The 19,486-nt window shown below is 42.8% G+C and overlaps 1 protein-coding gene across 6 annotated transcripts in view; it reads left to right on the top strand.

Annotated features, from left to right (window-relative positions):
- osbpl8 (oxysterol binding protein-like 8) overlaps positions 1 to 19,486 on the top strand; it is an 81,068-nt gene that overhangs the window by 49,133 nt on the left and 12,449 nt on the right. For all 6 annotated transcript variants that reach the window (XM_041963774.1, XM_041963771.1, XM_041963772.1 and 3 more), the window contains 6 exons: positions 14,053 to 14,126; positions 15,383 to 15,463; positions 15,726 to 15,827; positions 15,978 to 16,181; positions 18,244 to 18,328; positions 19,263 to 19,428. In XM_041963774.1, coding sequence (XP_041819708.1) covers positions 14,053 to 14,126; positions 15,383 to 15,463; positions 15,726 to 15,827; positions 15,978 to 16,181; positions 18,244 to 18,328; positions 19,263 to 19,428 — 712 coding nt within the window. The remainder of the gene's footprint in view (positions 1 to 14,052; positions 14,127 to 15,382; positions 15,464 to 15,725; positions 15,828 to 15,977; positions 16,182 to 18,243; positions 18,329 to 19,262; positions 19,429 to 19,486) is intronic.

The raw sequence follows: 19,486 nt of genomic DNA, 5'->3' as shown, positions 1-19,486 counted from the left end.
TTGGAGGAGAGGAACACAGCAGAAGATGCCTGGAGGCCAGTGTTCAAAAAGCCTCTTTGTTGCAGAGCTAATCCCAGGCTTACAGGGTCTCCTTGGAGCCTTTATGTAAGACTAGATGTGTCTGTCTGCATGTGACCTACTGTCCGCAGATTGTGTATCACTTGCACTGCATGGTATCAGATATATATTGCAGCTTGTGGGGTTACTGTGTCATAGTTTGCAGTGTAATCATGTGTGGGGTTTTTTTTGCCTGACATGGGACCTCTGAGGCAGTTTCTTTGTGCTTCACTGTCCTATAAAAGTATTTTATTCACTATAAATGTTATGAATGACAACATAGCAAGATTATTGTCCTATACAACAAATTACTAGCTCAGAAGGCTTTGCTTCATTCTCAGCCATCACATACTGTATCTGATGTTATCTTAAGAGAATCCACATTTGGCTGAGGTAACGTGCTGTAATTTATTTAGTTTATAGCGAGTCTGGTGGATAAATAAGACTGAGAGTCTCCAGCAATGCCAGCAGGGCCTGTGAGACTGCTTTTAGCTAAATGCTAACATCAGGATGCTCAAAGTGACAATGCTAGCACGGCAGGTGTAATGTTTGTCATGTTCACCACCTTAATTCAGCTTGGTATCATGGTAACATTTGCTAATTAGCACAAATTAGCATGAGCACATCTGAGCTCATATCCAAACAGTGCTCATATTTGTATGCCTAATAGTTCTGCACGTGCCTGTGACAGAAAATACTGGATAAAAGGATGGGTAAAAGCTGAAGAAGATTTGTGGTTGTATAAAATATTTCATTAAGGCCTGTTTGAACAAAATGTGAAGCATATTTGCCAGACAGATTGAAAGGAGACAGAAAGTTTACAGCTGGTTAAAGCCATGCTTGACTGTGAATTGGCTCCATTTGTTCATTCAGCAAATGTGGTGAGGTTAGAATTTGCCAGAATCAGCGCTCATTAACAAGAGTCACTCCTAGCTTTAGTGGAAATAACTTGAAAAATGACCCAGATGATGACTATACTTAGCAGTTATTTCTCACAATGCTGCTCAAATACCATTGGACCAGCAGAAGTGGAGTTTTCCTCTGCAGGGAGGTTAATTAGGTCTGGGATCTGAATTCTACATCCACAACATCCTAATTACCTGTGTTAATTGAAGCACATTTGAGTCAGGCAGGCAGAGCTGCAGATTTATCAGTTTTAAGATTCATCAGCTAGCTCAGGGACACTTCAGGATTCAACTGTTTAACTCTCCAAGCTTGGATGAAATGTCTCCAGGGATAGTTGGCAGCAAGGTTTGGTATGATGCCGGCAGAACTGTAAAAGTTCTTTGAGAGGCTAATATGAGTAAAATACAAGTAGAAGGGGACAGGTCAGCTAAAAGGAAGGTGCCATTGGACTGTGGAAGGGTCAACAGCGGGAAAGGTGCCTCGCAGATTGGGTTTCAAAGATAAACCCCAGTGCCATTGCAGGCATTTCAGCAGAGATCAGTAGCCACTGGTGCCCTTCCAGAATCCTTTTCCATGGCACACATTCCTGTCACTTGGTATGAACCATCCTGATGACCTTAATTATCTTTCACGGAAAGAAACAACATAGCATGGCCACTTACAGCAATACTCAATTTCTGAAGGGCATCTGATCTGAAACATGTCAAAATATGCTTCAGTGATCACCACCACCACAGCGGAGCCTTTTCCACGGTAATTCGAATTCTGATTCTGCAAAAGCTGAACCTTGTAAATAGGAAATAAACTTATTGAAAGCAGTTGGCATTCAGCTGAGCACTGGTGTGATAAAAAGCTTCTTTCTGTCCTCAACAGAGCTCATGTTTTGTGGTTGTATGTGCTTGTGTGTGTGTGCAGTCTGATGCATAGCCCTCACAGTTTACTAGCTGCATGACCTGAGTGGTGAGGACAAGAGAATAGTGTTATTAGGAGGAGGGAGAGCATGTCCACGCAGTGCCTTAAAGGGACATTTCATGGCTGTTAATGTGTATATTCATTAATAACTTGCAGTCTGTGTGGGCCATTAACACAGCAACCTCTTAGAGCCTTTCATATTAATGGAAATATAAGTGTTCCTCTGTACAGAGCTTAAAGCAGAGTGCTTACATGCACCAGCATGTATTGCATTGCACATTTGCCAGCCTGTGAGCTTGTCCTCTTACAGAAAGCCAGCTGTGTTGCAGCGTTGGACAGGGCTGAGTTCAGGTTTGGGTCTACATTGGGATCAACTCGTCAAGCTCAGCGTCTAACAAATCTCATTTAACAAAGCCTATATCTAAGAGTGATGTACAAAACATTCAGGAGACCGCTGAAAACAATCCAGCCACAAGCTCCAATTATAGCTGTTCCAGAGCTTTCATTCATATCACATGCTCTTCATCAGCTTCATTAGCTTTCTCAACTGCTGCTCCCAAAGTAAAGAATGCCTTAATACTGCAGCATCAGAAAAAAACAACTCTCTCCAGGTTAGTGATGCGTTTGTGGGCACCTGGATTAAAATGTTATTTTCCAGCTCTGCTTTTTTATTTTAATTTTTTAATTACTCCCAGTGGCTCTGCTGATGCCACCGTAGCTGTTGGCACTGATGCTTCTGGTTGCTAGCTGCTACCTGGCTGTGTCAGCCTCCAGCTGGAAGGCAGGGATACCCTTACTTATGCCTCTGCTTGTTGCATCTGTGCTCTGTGGCTCATACAGATCTGTGTAGTTTCTGACGAATGACAAATGTTATATATGTGAAAATTTGGAATTTTGGAATGTTTTTTTAATATCCATATCTGTTGTGAGAGAAGAAAAAGACACTAATCTTAACCGCATCCTCGCTGTGTTTCTTCCACCATCCACTGATGTCATAAGAGTGGATGGTGAGACTAAATTTGCCCGGAGCAATATTTAGAAAATGTTAACAAGTGTCGCAGACGTCACAGACTTTCCACCCGAATGACTAATCCTTTGAAATATGGCCGAAAAGCGGTGAAGTGTCCCTTTGAATCTGAAATCGCGAATTAAAAATGCGGCGAGAGATTGTGCAGAAAAGAAAGATGAGATGTGCAACATGAGGGCTATTTCCAAGCTAAGATGCAGCTCTCCTACCCGTCCAGAGGAGAGGGAGTAGGAGGGGCTCGGCTTATTCGTTATTAAGTACTTGCGGGCTGCTGCTTTCATACACACTCGCGGAGCAGAGAGCGAGAGTGTGTGAGAGAGGCAGGGAGCAGTCGGCTGAAGGAAGCGTAGAGGAAAGCAGCATACTGCACCGGTTCAGCGCCTGGTGTCTGAGCTACTCTGTGTGTGTGTGTGTGTGTGTGTGTGTGTGTGTGTGTGTGTATTGGCTGGTTTATTGCGCTTGGCTCAGTAGCTGCGTGGGACGGATCAGACTACTTGCCGACCCCCCTCGTCCTTCTACCCTTGAGTTTCCTTACCACCCCCCGACCCCTCCTTCCCCTCCTGCCACGCGCCGAGGGAGCTCCCGCCGTCCCAATGATGAAGGAGGAGGGCATCCTGAGTCGCCGGCGTTTCTCGACGTGCGGCGGGACAGCGTCACTCCGACCTCCGCACCCGGACGGACGCAAACTCATCCGCAATGCCTCCTTCGGGGGCTATAATGAGCTGTCACCCATCTCGCTGCCAGGTGGGTGTATGATGGTGTGGAGACAGCATTTTGTAGATCTCCATGCTGGGAAGTGTTGCGGGCCCGCTAGTAGACCCTGTAGTTTCACCTTGTGATTGACTTGTGTCTCTGTAGTAGTGGGTGTAAAAAGTGAGCAGAGTTACTCATTCAAAGTGTTCGCACTGATGAGCTGTGAAGAAAGTGTGATGGTTAACTCATAGGTTTTGTTCAGATGCATGGTTGACCGTGTGTATCATTGTAACTGCATTCAAACACAAACGACGAGTTCTCATGATCAGTGCCCTGTAAGCTTGTTTGGACTCAGCTGATTTGAGCCTGCTCAGTCTTAGCTTTCAAAGAATGGATCCAGAGCATTTGGATGAGGATGGATAGTATGACTGTCATCCAGTGTTTCTCTGCTGTCTTCAACAAAAAGCATTTGAATGCATCACTACCATGAACACAATCAACGTGTAACTTTCTTTCTTTCTTTCTTTCTTTATTTGTTGCTGTTCAACACACGTGGAAGTAACAGCAAAGCATTAAAACTTAAATTTGAATTCTCTTCACTTTTTGCAGCTATTGCACATAGTTTTCCAGTTTTCAAACGAGGATAGTCGTCTTTGTGGACATTTAGTTGGAATGACAGAAAAGTTTGTAGCCTCTGGGAGGGAGTTTCTCATGGCATCTGAGGGCAAGCATTACAAAGAGAACCGCTCTCAACCTCTGGGGTGAGCTTCTGAAGGGAGTCCTTCATCATCAGATATTCTGTGAACACAGACGCGAGGCGCCTCCCCTCCAAGGCCGCACAGTTATTGCCATCAACTGTGACTCAAGACCTCCATTACACAGCGTTTGGTAGCCGTTGAATTTGTTTTCCCCTCGGAAAGCTAGCAAGTTAGGCTAACTTCCACGTTGAAAGGGCAGTCCAGTTTGTTAACGTTAGTGCTGATTCATGTTTCATTCACGTCATTTCAACACCTGCTCGATCATCAGCACCTGCAGTTACAGATTTTAGGAAGGAAGGGGTCTGGCCTTCACAAGTCATGTCCCTTTCTTGGTTCAAATCAAACAAATACCGGACTGTCAAAACCTGCAGCAACAGGTACCCCTGTAACCTTAGCGCTCTGCGTGTTAGCCCTTCTTCTAAAAATGTTTTCTTTTTGCCAAAAAGGTACAAAAGTCCAAAAAAGGAAATGGTAGTGTGTTAAATGTTGATGTTTGCTTGTGACTCCTTGCTTAAAGCACTCTCTCGCTGCACCTCGAGAATAAAACAGATGACCATTTCCGGGCTGTCACAGTCTGAACAGGCCAGTGCAAACTGATGAACGGAGAAGGCACAGATCTCAGCTCAGCCGGCTTATTTTTACTCGGGCTCCAGTGATACTTCCATGAGAGTGCAGTGATAATCCTTTACGACATTTTCGGATTAAATCAGTTAAGTGTTCATTTGTGAAATCCCTACCTCTGTGATCTCTCCTGTGTTTGTCCTGCTGAAAAGGACACAAGCCTGGAGGCAGACAGCTGGCGGCCTCAGGAGCTTTGAGAGAGGATGTTCTCTGTTCCACCTTTGCAGATGACTTCTTTTCACCTTTATTAATCCGGAAAAGGCTGACTGTGCGCAAACACTGCCACACTTTCATACCATGATTCAGACCTGTTCTACCTTATAAAACCTCGATCCTCTGCTGTTTGCCAACGAGCAGCTCAGTCAGCTAAGTGCCTTGCTCGAGGACACCTGAACAGCAGTTATGAAATGAGGTCCGGCTGATGACCTCTTGGCCACAAGCCCACTTCTTCCCCCTCTAAACTAGAACCTCCTCCAGCAAAACAAATAACTGGAGCCGCGAGACATAGTGAGTCATGTTGTTTTTCTCCCAGTCTGCTCCCAGCCTCGGCTCCATTCATCCTTATTTTAGACGCTCCGCTAACAGGCACCAGCTTTTAGAGAGACTGCAGGAGACAGCTGGTGCAGGCGGGCTGCACTTATTCACTTTGCTTTTGTTTTGTTTTTTACCTTCGATTACTTTTTACATCCATCTCCCTGTTTTTTATGTCCACATCGGCGGGAGTCTGCAGAGACGATTGTGCCTACTCTTGCGTTGCTTTAGCATATTCTGGATTTGGGCTGTTAGAGGCTGTGTCTCATAGAAAACAGCCTCACAGGGATGGCTGATGACTCAGTTTTTGTTTGTCTGCTGGCAGTGTGGTGTGCTTTGTGGTGATGCTTGCCAATCAAAGAACTGTCTCTAGCCATTTCATTTCCTTTTGTGATTGGAGCTGAGAATCTCTCATCATGTTTCATTAGTCTTGCAGATGCAATGCCAACAAAGAGTTTCTGAAACAATATCCTCCCAAAAATAAAGTGAATCTTTTTGATAATTGATCACTCAGTTTTAAGTTTGAATTTCAGTGCAGTTTTTTTTTTTCAAGCCAAAATGGCAGAAATTTGCTTGTTATTGCTCCAATGTTTTTGGATTTGCTGCTTTGTTTTATACCATTGCAAACTGAATATCTTTGGGTTTTGGATTGTTCCAGTTCAAGACCAGAATACTGAACTGGATTTTGATTTTGATGGGAAGTCAGTGCATGGTTTTCCATCTAAATTGGCGTCACAAGAGACCTTTTCGAGGACCTCTGCAAAAATCTTGGCAGCAGTATTTTGGGCTACTTGTAAGCGTTCCAGGGACTCAGGCAGGTAAAAAAGAAACTGCAGTCTATCCAAGGCGGGATGAGTGTGTGTCTAATCATCGGCATCTCAGCTAGGGACACAGATACTGGAAGGATGAGGATAGAACAAAAACCTTTCTGTTGAGTTGAGGCAGTTATGTAAAGTTTTAAACAAAATGTAGAATTGAGTGGCTGCATTTCAGTGGTAAAGAGATATTGTTATGAACAGTAGTTGAAAAACATCTGTCCAAAAGGTAAGAGGAGGACCGCTCCAAGGCTGATCCAGACACACCCACCCACTGCCTGAGCCTCTCAACCACAGTACAGTGCTCCACAGTATCAGCAGCACCAAGACCCTGTAGTACCAGCACTCGCTCATCACGGTGCATCAGGAGATCATCTGAGACTCTGAGAAGAGCTGTTTGAGTGCAACTGACAGAAACCAAACTGAAAATTGTCAACAGTTTGAGTTCATCTAGGACAGGTGTAAGCTGCTGAGCAACAACTTTTTAAAAGACCTTAATTATTAAAAGTTAACTTGGAAATAGGCCTGTAGTTCTGGGACAAAGAAGGGTCGACATGTGGTTTTTTGAGACGTGGTTGAACAGCTGGACAACTTGACTGATAGAGTCAATGACATTTTGAATGAGACATTTGAAGACATCACTAGGATTAATCAAGATGAATCAATAATGAAAATAATCATTAATTATTAATTGTTGCAGAAACGAATCGGCTTAAAAAAAAAGTATCATTCTCTTAAATCTTCTTTTACTTCAAAAGATGGGCCACCAGGTCACTGCCTGCAGTCTTTACCATGGGCCAAGCAACAGGCCAGCATCTGACTGCAGACGTGAACTCGGCACCAGCGGACTATAAATAGAACACCAACACAAAACAGCAGCCAGGGTAATACAACCTGCCGAATGCCCCCGCTCTCCTCCAGACACGTCCTGTTTGAAATATCACCCCTTCGGAGAGATAATGCGCTTTTGTCTCGTCAAGCTGCCTGTGTGCAGACAGTATGAAAACACAACCCTTTTGATGTGGATCGGACCACTTGGGCCCAGTTGTTGGGATGTTTGTTTGTGCAGTACTCTGACAGGCTGCATAAGAACCGGGTTTGAAGGCCAACAACGAGGCCTGGAGATGAAAATGATCAAGTGCAGGGGCAGGCTCGGGCTCAGCTGTGCTGGTTTGAAACTCCTGTGAACTACTGTGATAAGCCACAAATATACTTCATCCCAAAGTAATTTCACTTTTTATTGTTGTTCTTTAATGTACTGTTGCTGCCTAATATTGAGTGGAATGCAGCCTGTCATGTCGACCCGGGCACTCTCCGCTGTGTTGTGTACTGCTGCTTCTTCTGTAGCCTTGGAGTAACTGCAAGAAAATTGATTTGGATTAAATGGGGCCTTTATAAAGCTAACAAGAGACTGAAAAAGCTCTAGCCCCGCGGTTGCTTAATTAGATGGAATGATGGCTCAACTTGAGGTCAGCATGACTTGGCATACTGCTTGTTGGAGCATTCATTGGAGTCTCTGGCCATAAAGATATTTAAGATAAGGGATTGGTTTTTGATTACCAAGTGGAAGTAGTGTGCTACAGTAGCAAAGAACAGATATGTGGCTGAGGGTGGGTAAGAAGGCCCCAAAGGGATAGCAAAGTGTCTGAAATCATGTTAAAATTAATGTTAAAGCTTTCTTTTAAAGGGGAATGCAACCAATTTTACACAATCAGTTTACTGATCTCACATAGTGTAGTTCAACAGTTGTGTAATGTCTTCTGTGGCTCTGCAGGAGCTTTCTGAATCATGGCAGCTTGGACTTGTAGACAACACATTTTTAACAGGAAGCCTGTGTTAATATATATAGGTTTAACAGACATCGTACAAGGAAAGATATGAAGACACTGAGTTGCATTATGGGAAGTGAAGGATCCAGCATTTTTGGAGCTACACCCACACCAGGGGCTTAAAGTAAGGCGATCTGTCTGACTTGTGGCTGTCAAAACCAACGTTGTCTTTACTTGTAATACCAAGGGAAGCTGTTTCTTTTCTGTAGATGCTTGAAAGATTGAGTGATGGTCATTCCAGGAAAAACTTGCATGCCAAGCACACACAGATGCATGCAGCTGAACCTCCTGAGCAGTTTTTGGTGCACTTGTATCTTGTTTTCATTCACCAATATTGTATTTTCAGGAAGTTCTATGACTCTGCATTACCTTAGAATTAGAGATACCTAGATGCCATGCTGACCTGCATCCCAACTATCCAAGCACAGAGGTTACAGTTAAATAAATGACATGTGAAACAGATTGTTCTCCTTCAGTCTGGATGCATTCACAACTGCAGGAAGCCATATTGTTTTTAGCTTGCAGTTGTGGTGCAGTATTCTCTCATCCTGCATTCAGTCTGAGCAGCAAAACAGTTGAATTCAGCCAAGCAGGACGTTCCACTCAAGAACTTTTACTGATGAGCCAGTGTGTCCACGACAAACATCTTAAACTTTACAGATTTGCACTCATACTGTATCACATTAAATCAAGGGTTTAATGCAGGCCACTAATTGGATGACTTTGGATCTCCTTTCCCTTTGGTGGATCAGCCATCTTTCGGTTTTCATTATTTTTGAGCCAAAATTCTAGACACGCTGTTGCCATGGCAAGTATTCCACAGTAAACAGCAAACACTCAAGCAATTTTCTCCCTAAAATCGTCGTATTATGAAGGGTAACTGGGCTGTCAGTTTTGCTCTCCATTTGTTGTTCTCTACCTGTTGCCATGGTAGCCGTCACATTTCCTAAAAAATACAGCAGCATCATGAAGAGTTCTGCTTTTGAATTATGGTCTAAAGGAACATAAAAGCACAGTGCTCGACACAGTTGCGTTCTTTCCTTCTTTCAATCGATCATGTTTTTTTTTCACTTTGGAGCGTTAGTGGCTTGAAGAGAAGCTCCTTTTGGTGGGAGAGGCGGCCTCAGTGTTGCATTAATCGTGAATGGGACGAGATCAGGTGATTGCAGGGTTGAGGTGTTGAATGTATAAAATGCCACGGTGCAAAATCGTGTTTTTAAAGTGATGTTTGCAGATGAAATTGAATGGAAATTGACAGTGAATCCTGATTACTTCAGTGTTTATGTTGCCATGTTAATGCCAGCAGAGGTCCTGGCTCACCCCAACCTATATCTCCATGGGCATAAACGGACAAGAGCCATTCTTACGTGTTATTTCAAGCCAAATCCAAACACTGCATTTACTCTTCATGTGCTTAGGAATTAAAAAATGAAGGCCCTTTTTGAGACTCGATAGCAGAGACAGTGATAAGAAAGTTCATATCCTGTAATACCTCAGTGGAAATAGAACATGTTTAGAGAGAGATCCTGCAGATATGTGGTTTGTATAGGAATTGATTAAATGGAGTGGTTCCGTCATAATTTTCTCCCCTTACTTTCACCTCTGTTATTGTGTCTCTAGTGCATATTGGTGCAGTGATCTAGACTGTATTCATTTTGTGAGGCAGAGCATTAATGTGGAAAGAAAATCATTGTCGCAGCGTACAGCTCTTCCTCTCTCTGTCTCTTTACTGTTTCGATCTCTTTGCTCTCTTTCTCTCTCTCCCTCTTTCTCTCTCCCATCTCTGGTGTTTGATGCAGAGTCAGATCACTGCAGCGCTGGTCTTTAAAAGCAAATGCCTTAGTCAGGCTGCAGTGGTGCGTGCGTCCTCCGCAACTTCAGCTACACGCACGCTCTTCACATAAAACAAGGGTTCGATTTAGCTGACACACTGAAAAGTCAACGTCCTGAAAAGGTTTCCTGTAAATATGTGCATGGAGACAAAAACCATGAGTACTTGTAAAGACATAAATCTAAAAACAGATTCAATTAAGACAGACTCATGCTGTCAGTTGCTTATTTTACTTGGATGCTTTCCATTTTAGAGCCATTTCCAAGTAGTTTGCTGTCATAGGTCTGGAATAGACTGGACACTTACTGGATGGGGTCTTTTTCCTGCCACACTTTGTGAATTTGCCTCCACAGATGGCTGTACTACATTAAAAGTATACATTCTGCAGTGCAACAGTTGTGTTGCAGAGCTGTGACTACATTTTGGACTGTCTCAGATAAAAAAAGACAAGTCGCCCACGATGGATAGTTGTTAAACGGTGTGCCAGGCGAATGCCACAGATGTAAAACGGTACATGAATAATTGAATTCCTGGGTTACTTAAATTACAAGTAGTTTGCATTCATTAACGCCTGTGGGCTAAAAGAGACCTCCTGCCCTCGTCTCTGCCAGTCCACAAAATAAAACAGATGGGGATAGCAGCATCCAAGAGGTCTCTGTCTGGGAGACTGGATTTCGACCTTAGGCAGCTCCAGTGTCAGCGCTGTCACCGTTATCTTTGTGACAGGCTCACAAAAACTGAAAAAGTTTGCCAGCTGATCTTTGCTTCTCAAAATCATCCTGTGAAGTAATTGCAGTTGTCAGAGCTTTTTATTACATATAACATTCAACAATATTCTGAGTCGCTTAATAGGAAGTGGTGTGAAGAAAAACCCGTCATTTGGAAGACAAACATATTCCCACCTTAAAAACAATAATAAATCATGGCGTGCTCGAGCTCTTCTGTGTGAAATTCACTCCACTAAAATCCTCTCTACCTGCAGCCTCCCGCTGGTCTCACACAATGATTGCTTCCCCGCTCTGCCATTGTCCCGAGCAGAAGAAACGCATATCAAAATTTTCCGTAGCCTTCAGTACAAATCCCGTTTCTAAGCCTCGCCATTGTTCTTAACATTTCGCATAATCCAAAAAAATTTCCCACAAAGCTTCATGTGGTTTTATTAGGATGAGCATTACACATGAAAGATACCTCACAGCCTGGTGGATTATTTTAGAAGCTAATGTTTTCTAGTAATAAGAGAAAGGTTTAGTCCCTTCAAAAAGAGGCATCCGTTGATAAAAGTGACACCTGAAATGACTAATTGCACATGATTTCAACAAATTACAGCCCTCCAGACATCTTTGGCAACAATGGTCATGTCAGTACACTTTACCGATTTCCTGACGAATTAAGTTATGTTTGTCCACGCTAAATTAAGTACGCTTTGGAAGCTAATTTTTTGTCGCTGTGTCGCCGAGCCACGTTCAACAAGCTGCTTCGAGCGTCACGTCGAGCTTCTCACATTATAATTAGATAACTCTGTTTGCAACAAGGCGCTTTCCTGCGTGCGTTCAGTGTCTCAGATTGAAATGGGACACTTAATCACAGTGGACTAAATTCATTCAGACAAAAAGTGTGATTGGAAAGTGGAGGGCTGGTGAGCATGCAAATGAGTGAGTTCATTAACCTAGTTATCATTCTTTTTTCAAAAGATTTCATCCTGTTTCAGGTTTCTATGTCTCACGTAAATGATCTGTTAAGTAAATATATAGTAAATATATATTGTTGAATGAATATACACACTACCATTTTGGACCTGATCTAAAAACACAAAAGATTGCAACAAACCTTTCATAGTTACTGTGGTTTTCTAAGTAATACTTATAAGGAGCCACAGTCCAGTATCTGTTTAAACATGGGAGATGTGCTAAGAATCAGCTTCTCTGTTACTTTGAGAACAACAGCAGATAAAGATGCATTTATTTACACCGTGACTTTATCACATTTCAATCAACTTAATTATCCTATGATGATCATCCAGTTTCCGCTCTATACATTGGGGGAAGGGTATGATGAGTGACGCATCCCCCCGTTGGTTGCTATAGCGGGTGAATTGTCCTTGAGTTGTTTTCCAGCTGAAGTTGGCATGGAGATGCGCCTGTCAAGTGGGCACAGATGGTCTAGAGGGACGTCTGGTGCACCGCTGAAACTAGTCCCACATTAAAAGAAAGGCAGCGCTCATAAGGCAAGACAAGTGCATGCCCTCATTTCTTCATTCTTGATTGGAGGTTTAGCTAATTGAAAACAACTCTGATGTTGGTGCAGTCAACTAAATGAAAGACTCTTGTTTCTAGACACAGGTAGGCATAGAAAAGAAGAAGGATCTTTCATCCGCAGTTGTTGGTTTCATTCTTTTTTGGCACCAGTCATCAAACCAGACGTGCATGCATGCAGTTTACTCTTTCCAAAGCACCACTTCTACAGCAGAAGTGTTCACCTGTTTAGCCTTTTTCTCATTCCCAAGAGGTATTGTTTTGGCTGAAAGCAGTTGCACTGTGTTGCGTTATTTGTTTCGTGAGAAATGTCTGTTTACTAGCTAGTTAAAGCCGACGCTGATGCACTATTGCACCTTCCATTATTATACCCTGGACTGCCAGCAAGCAAGCTTGTTTGTAGGGGGGCTGTTGAAAGACGCTACTGTAAACAGACGAGGCAAGGTAGAAGAGGCAGGCTAATAAAAAGCAGCTATTACAAACATTTCTGCACAAAATCACTCCAGTAACGCACCAAACATTGTTGTTATTAAAAGTATCTGAGTTTGAAACCTCAGAAAATGCCATCTGAGATACGTGCTGGACAAAATTAAAGTATGCAGTAATAAAAACATGAGATGAAAGTGCAGACACGCAGTTGTTTTATTAAAGCAAATGACTAGTCCAATAAGATGCGACTCTTTTCCAACTGATAAATATCTTATTCGAATGAAACTCAGCAGCACTTCCTTCCTTCTCATGGCTGAACACTGATGTGCTGTGGATAGGAGACGGAAGCTATAAAATATTTAAAGGCTCTCGGTCACCGTCAGACCACCGCTTGAGTCTTAGTGGGGAATCTGCTGCTGGGGTGAGACTAATTGCTTAGAAACGGGCTCACTAATATAGATTAGAAATGCTAAGGTGGAGCTCAAAAGAGGAACAGTATGTCTCTGTTTGCATTGGTTGGTCATGACACATCGTATCTACATTCAGCTGCATTCAGACACTTTCATTGTTGTCCAGTTTGACATTTATAGACATTCCTGTCAGCAGCATCACTGGAGCAGCTGCTGATTGAGTTTCCAAACCTTTGTTTCCAGTTCACTTTCCACACCCAGCTCCAAACTGCGGATTAAAACAGGGAGCCTCCCTCCAGCAGCCAACCTGTCTAATTTTAGAGCTCACTTCAGATTAGGGACTTGCAGCGGGCGTCAGCTCGTTGCTGTCCAGATTCTGCGACTTGCTCGCTTCCGGTATTTTCAGACACAGTCGATATAGAGTGGATCTCATCATTTAAAGCCTGAAGGATCACGAAAGATGAAATGACAGCACCGGGAAACAGTCAAGATTATAATCTGATTGATTATATCTTCAGTTGATTGACGATTTTTTTTGTGTGTGGAAGTGAAAAGAATGTTTTGCTTAGATACAGTTTCCCACTGATAGAAAACAGAAAACAGCAAATCTTCACAACTTTTGAACAATATCATGATATTTTTTAAGGAAATGAACTGATTATTTGACCATTTTTTGTTGATTGACTTATTGATTAATCGCCTAATGTATTACTACAGTAAGCTGTAAAATGTACAGCAAAAATATATTCTGATAAAACTTCCTTTTTAAACATAGAGGCTAAAACGGAGTGCAGGAAAAACACAGCCCACTCTGAACCACAGTCTCAGCACCAGATAAAACCAGTTGGGATTTTTCTTCATGTAAACTTTAAATGATGATCATTTTCTTCTGTGTGGTCTGCTGTAAAGGGACACTGTAGGTCACCTGGACGATGATGAGGGACGGCGCATTTCTTTATGCTGCTGTGTTTTTTGTCGCAGGTTTCGAGAGGGGGAAGGAGGACCTCTTGCCTCTGCCTTTGAAAGAGGACTCGCATTCCATATCTAAGAGCAAGGTGAGAAAACTCGCTCCACTGGGTCGATATTCTGTGAAGGGCCGGGGGAACAATGGGGCACGCTCAGCGTCGCAATGAGACCAGAGAATATGGGAATCACTGCTCGTCGTCTCCCCCTTTCCCACTCTCGCCTCAGGTGTGAGATATCCTACATTGCGATGACTCACAAATCACAAGCGCTGTACACATCAAGCCTTTCAATCTCAGTCGTGCTTTCAGATTTCTCCGTGCGGGGGAGGCCCGTCTGGTTTATCTGTCGAGTCCACATCAAATATGTTTGTCAGTGCAGCCGTGGGTGTCTTAGTCTCCCTCTGAGTCACAGCACAGACACTTTCATCAGACAGGAATCCTGTTACATTTTGTGCAGTTCAAAAGCTCTTAATCAGCAACGCTTCCCAAAACTAAGATGAAATTTTGATGAATCCGCATCTGAGGACTTCAGCTGATCTTTATATTCTGCTATCAAGAACATCAGAGATCTTAGAAAATCTACGGAAAGGCAGGATTGAGCCTTAGTCATGTTTCCATCGATCTTCACATGAATGCACGCAGCCTCGGCCAAACGAAGCTCTTTGTGGGTTTCTGAATATATGAAGGATGTGAAAGAGAAGATTTTAGCTTGGGTGCTTGTTATCGTGCACCTTCAGCGTTTGCCTGTGGGCGTTTAAGGCATTAAGCAGCAGTGCTTTAGGATCCCCACACGTTTCTGTCTGTCTCTCCACTTTAAATCGCTCCAATTGGCTCGTGAAGGGAGCTGGCACACACCTGCGCTGGCATTTATAGACTTCATTCTGGTAACTGAGCTAAGTTTGGGCTACCAGGGAAGCAGACGAGCTTGAGAGGAAAAAGAAAACAACCACGTCTCGATGCTGTTTTCCCACTGATGTCGCAGCTCTTTGCTAATGGTGTCGTGAATAAATAAAATGCCATTTGTTATTAAGAGAAAACACTTTGGAGCCAAGATTATGTTTTGTCATTTAGTGGATGACTTTATCCAGAGCAGCTTATACAGAGTACAGCAGTACAACAAGCTGATGATTGTTAAGTAGATGGCATTTTGAAACACAAATCCTCACAGGAAAGCTTTGGTTCTAATCATCAGACATGTTTGAGAAGTGATTTCTCAGGTCAGCATGGTAGATGGACGATGACAGATACATATGTGATATTTGAAGACGCTAAGTTGAGAAATGATATGGATGTCGAAGTCTTCAGGGATGAATCTCTTCTTTTTTTCCCCTTCTGTGTGTTCACAGTCTGAAACAAAGCTATACAATGGCTCAGACAAGGATGTGTCGGCGTCTGGAGGAAAGCTCACCAAAAAGGAGTCCCTCAAGGTAAGCGAGCTTAAGCCAACTCAAGTCTGATGTTCAGAGTGTTATATCGCCTGAACAATGATGCTTGTTGTTTCACACAGCACAGGACAGGCAGGATGTGTTACATTTACAGGGAGGAATAGAACGCAGCAGAAACCTCCCTCTGGAGTCGACACTGAGGAGTGTGATTCCACTCTTATTCTTTCCTGCCAAATGTCATTCAGTGCAAAAGAAGGGTGAATTGGCGTTCACAGCATTTCCTGTCTGTGTGTCCTCCCTGCAGGTGCAGAAGAAAAACTACAGGGAGGAAAAGAAGAGAGCAACCAAGGAGCTGCTCAGCACCATCACTGATCCCTCAGTCATCGTCATGGCCGACTGGCTGAAGGTGGGAACGTCCTCCACCCCGCAGTCAATATTTGACTGGACAGTAGACTAAACTTTTACTTAACTACCCTTTTAAAGGGAAGTAGATAACTTGATGTGTATACTAGTGTTGAGCTAAGGCCTGTCTGGTGTTTATCCGTATTTGATCCAGATCCGCGGCACCTTGAAGAGCTGGACCAAGCTGTGGTGTGTGCTGAAACCAGGCGTCCTGCTCATCTATAAAACCCACAAAAACGGCCAGTGGGTGGGAACGGTGCTGCTCAACGCCTGCGAGCTCATCGAGAGGCCCTCTAAGAAGGACGGGTTCTGCTTCAAGCTCTTCCACCCGCTGGAACAGTCCATCTGGGCCGTCAAGGTCAGATTCACAGCCATCAATGACTCTCAGGAGTATTATGGAACACTTGGGGGGTGCTTACCAGGTTTGGAAAATTGGGGGATAAGAGAAATCTTCTTGGAAAATCAGGATAAATCAAGGATTTTATCGATAGCAAATATTCCAAGGAAACTTCAAAAATATAATCCACAATTTTTTTTATTGAAGAAAATAGACATTTTTAGTACAGTAATAGAAAAAGATCTATACATATATATGTACCGGAGATGCAAGTAGTAGTACTGACTTGTAAGAGACAGAAAAGTCATTGAAACCAGCTGCTCTGAGAAGCTGAAGAGGTAGTTAGTGACAGCAAAGAATAGAAGCCATTGAAGCGAGTAAAAGCTGCTAACATGAATAAATGAAAGGCTCGTAAAGGATCAGATGGAATAGTAAATGCAAAAAGAAAGTGGCGAGTGTAATTTGGCTGTCTGATAAAAAATGCCATAGCAGTATTAATGGTAATGTTAACGAGGATTTTCACTACTGGAAAAGAGACGCTTTCTTCTTAAAACTTCTTAAAACTCAGCGGGCTCTTCCTCCTCTCTTGGGCTTAATTCCAGAGCGCTATGTTCTGGCTTCTAAATGTTTCCACTAATATTAAATTCCAACCTAAAAGCAGCAGTTTCCTCCAAAAATGCTGTTATTCTGATATCAGCCCTGCCCTGTTGTTGGAAGGAAGCAGCTTCCTTGGAGGCAGGTCAATGAAAAACAGGGATATTCAACACAGGAACAGCATAGAGACTCTGAATCTTTAAAGGAATACTTTACTATTTTGGGATGTTGCTTATTCTCTCACTTGCTGAGAACTTTGAAACTACTTTCATATCTGTACAGTAAATATAATGCTGCCATCAGCAGTCGGTTAGCTTATCTTAGCACTGGTAACAAGGGGAAGCGGCTAGCCTGTGTCTGTCCAAAAGTAGAGAAATCCACCTGAAGCTCACTAACTAACACATTATTTCGTGTTTTTTAAGGAAAAAAAATACAATTTACAGTTTTACATGCATTGTAATCATGCATGTTGTTGCTTGTAAAGCAACAATGTTTTACTGTGTTACCCGGGCTAGCTCTTTCCTTCTTCTTTCTAGTCTTTATGCTATGCTAAGCTAACCAGCTGCTGGCTGTGACGTAAAGTCATAATAACCATGCAAAAATGAGAGTGGTATCAATATCTTCTTTTTCTTATCTAACTCTCAGCAGTTTATTTCCCAATATATTGAACTATTTCCTCACCTTTACTATTTTCCTTGCATCACATCATCTCTGTATTGCAGGCGAAAAAGTCTCTGAACATATATTCTCTTTATTTTTGTTAATAGATTGATAATAGAACACAGTGCCAGAGGTTTGTTATACAGACGGATGAATTTGAATGCAGACTGTTTTGCTCTTCATTGCAGAACAAAACAAAGTGAACACAAAGAGATGATCCGGAGAAAAGGAACGTCCTTTGTTCCCTGCAGTTAGAGCAAATATTTTAACAGATGTGGACATTAACTGTATAATTAAGAGCTCATCTTTGTTTGATTTAGGCCATTTTCGTATTTGGCAGCGCACATTTTCCGTTTGTTCCCGTGTTTTCAGCTTTGTTCAGTCAGCCACTCTAACTGATGCTGTATTCATCGCTGACCTCGCTTTGCAAGTGTTTTCCCTCCTGTTTGCGCCATGAAAAGGCTTGAATCACAATTAGCGCTCTGCGTTTTAGATTACAGCGCTCCTGCTCGCCCCATCGTCCTCTTCACCGTTGAAGTAAACACTTCACTCAATCAGCTTCTGTCCCCTTTGTCCCCTCTCATAGCTCATTTGCATCATGGTATACTGGGGAGTCTACATTTACTCTATTTGCACACATGAATGATTAAAAACTGGAAAAAAAGAAACACAACCTGTGCGGCTGAAATGAGGAAACCACAAAGGAACTCATGAAATCGCCTCAAATGAAAAGAAAGAAGATAAACATGACTGATGGCTCAATCAAGACACTGACTCAAAGCAACACCTACCTGACATGCGTTTCCCCCCTTTGCTTCTTGTTGTCTAGGGGCCTAAAGGAGAAGCAGTTGGCTCCATCACTCAGCCGTTACCCAGCAGCCACCTCATCTTCCGTGCTGCCTCTGAGTCTGATGGTAAGAGACAGGCTGTCAGTCACACTTCAGCTGACAAAGATGTATCCATAAATCGGCATCACGTTGATATCAGCTCCATAAAGAAATATTAGCAGAGGTTTAAAACTGCAGCTACTTTTCCTTGCAGTATTTGGCCTTTTGTGAAAGTGACACTAACCCCAATCCTTGTTATTTTAAACCCATTCATTATCTTAATATAGGCACGTCTGCACAACCTGACCTATTTTACAAATGTGCTCTTTGATGCCATTGTTGATGGGAAAATATCAGATAGTCATATTGGCGTCAAAAAACCTTATTAATACATCTCTTTTGGGTGAGTAGGTGTTTTCTAATCCATTTGGATAAGCTGAAATGGCGACCTGTGACTTTCACTCACTCTGTGCATCCTACTGCCTAGTAATCGAATGGTTTTAGCCACAGCCCATCTTGCACTGTGTCTCTGTCCATGGTGCTGAAACAGCCAATCCAGCCTCTCCCTCTCGGAGTCTCTGTCCATGGTGCTGGAATTGCATTTGAGTGTCCACAACCACTTGCTTTTGCTACCCAAGTGCACACTCTTTACCTCCCTTCGTTATGTTTTAGTGTTTAGTGTTTATATGTCTAAGATTTATATGTTATGTAATGCCCTGAAAAATTGGTATCAGAAACCAGTCCAAGCATGTTTTTCTCGTATAGCAAGCAAATTCATCTTGTTTTCATTGCAATTACAGTACATTTACCCCTCTGTAATTATATAAATTTAAAAATGAGAGTGATTTTAAAATGTTGCACTTCTGCAACTAATCCTGGAATAGGTTGATTGTGGGTACAGGGGACCAAATGTATAAATTAAGTGCACTTTTTGCTCAAGATTCAAAGAAGAATAATGAACTAACAGCAAAGCCTGAAATATTTGCTGCACATCAGTGGGTTTTCCTGATCTCTTTCGCAGGTCGATGCTGGATGGACGCCTTAGAGCTGGCCCTGAAGTGCTCCAGCCTGCTGAAGAGGACCATGATCCGCGAGGGGAAGGAGGACATGAGCACAGTAGCCACCGGCGGAGAACACTCCATTAATTTCTACAGCCTCCTCCGAGCCCACAACATCCACGGTTTCCAGTGAGTAGGACGTAAATCCATAAACCACGAGCTACAGCTACGTTCCCTCTGTTTAAAG

Source organism: Chelmon rostratus, chromosome 22 (assembly GCF_017976325.1).
Source record: "Chelmon rostratus isolate fCheRos1 chromosome 22, fCheRos1.pri, whole genome shotgun sequence".
NCBI lineage: Eukaryota > Metazoa > Chordata > Actinopteri > Chaetodontiformes > Chaetodontidae > Chelmon > Chelmon rostratus.
This window is presented reverse-complemented; position numbering and strand designations above follow the sequence as displayed.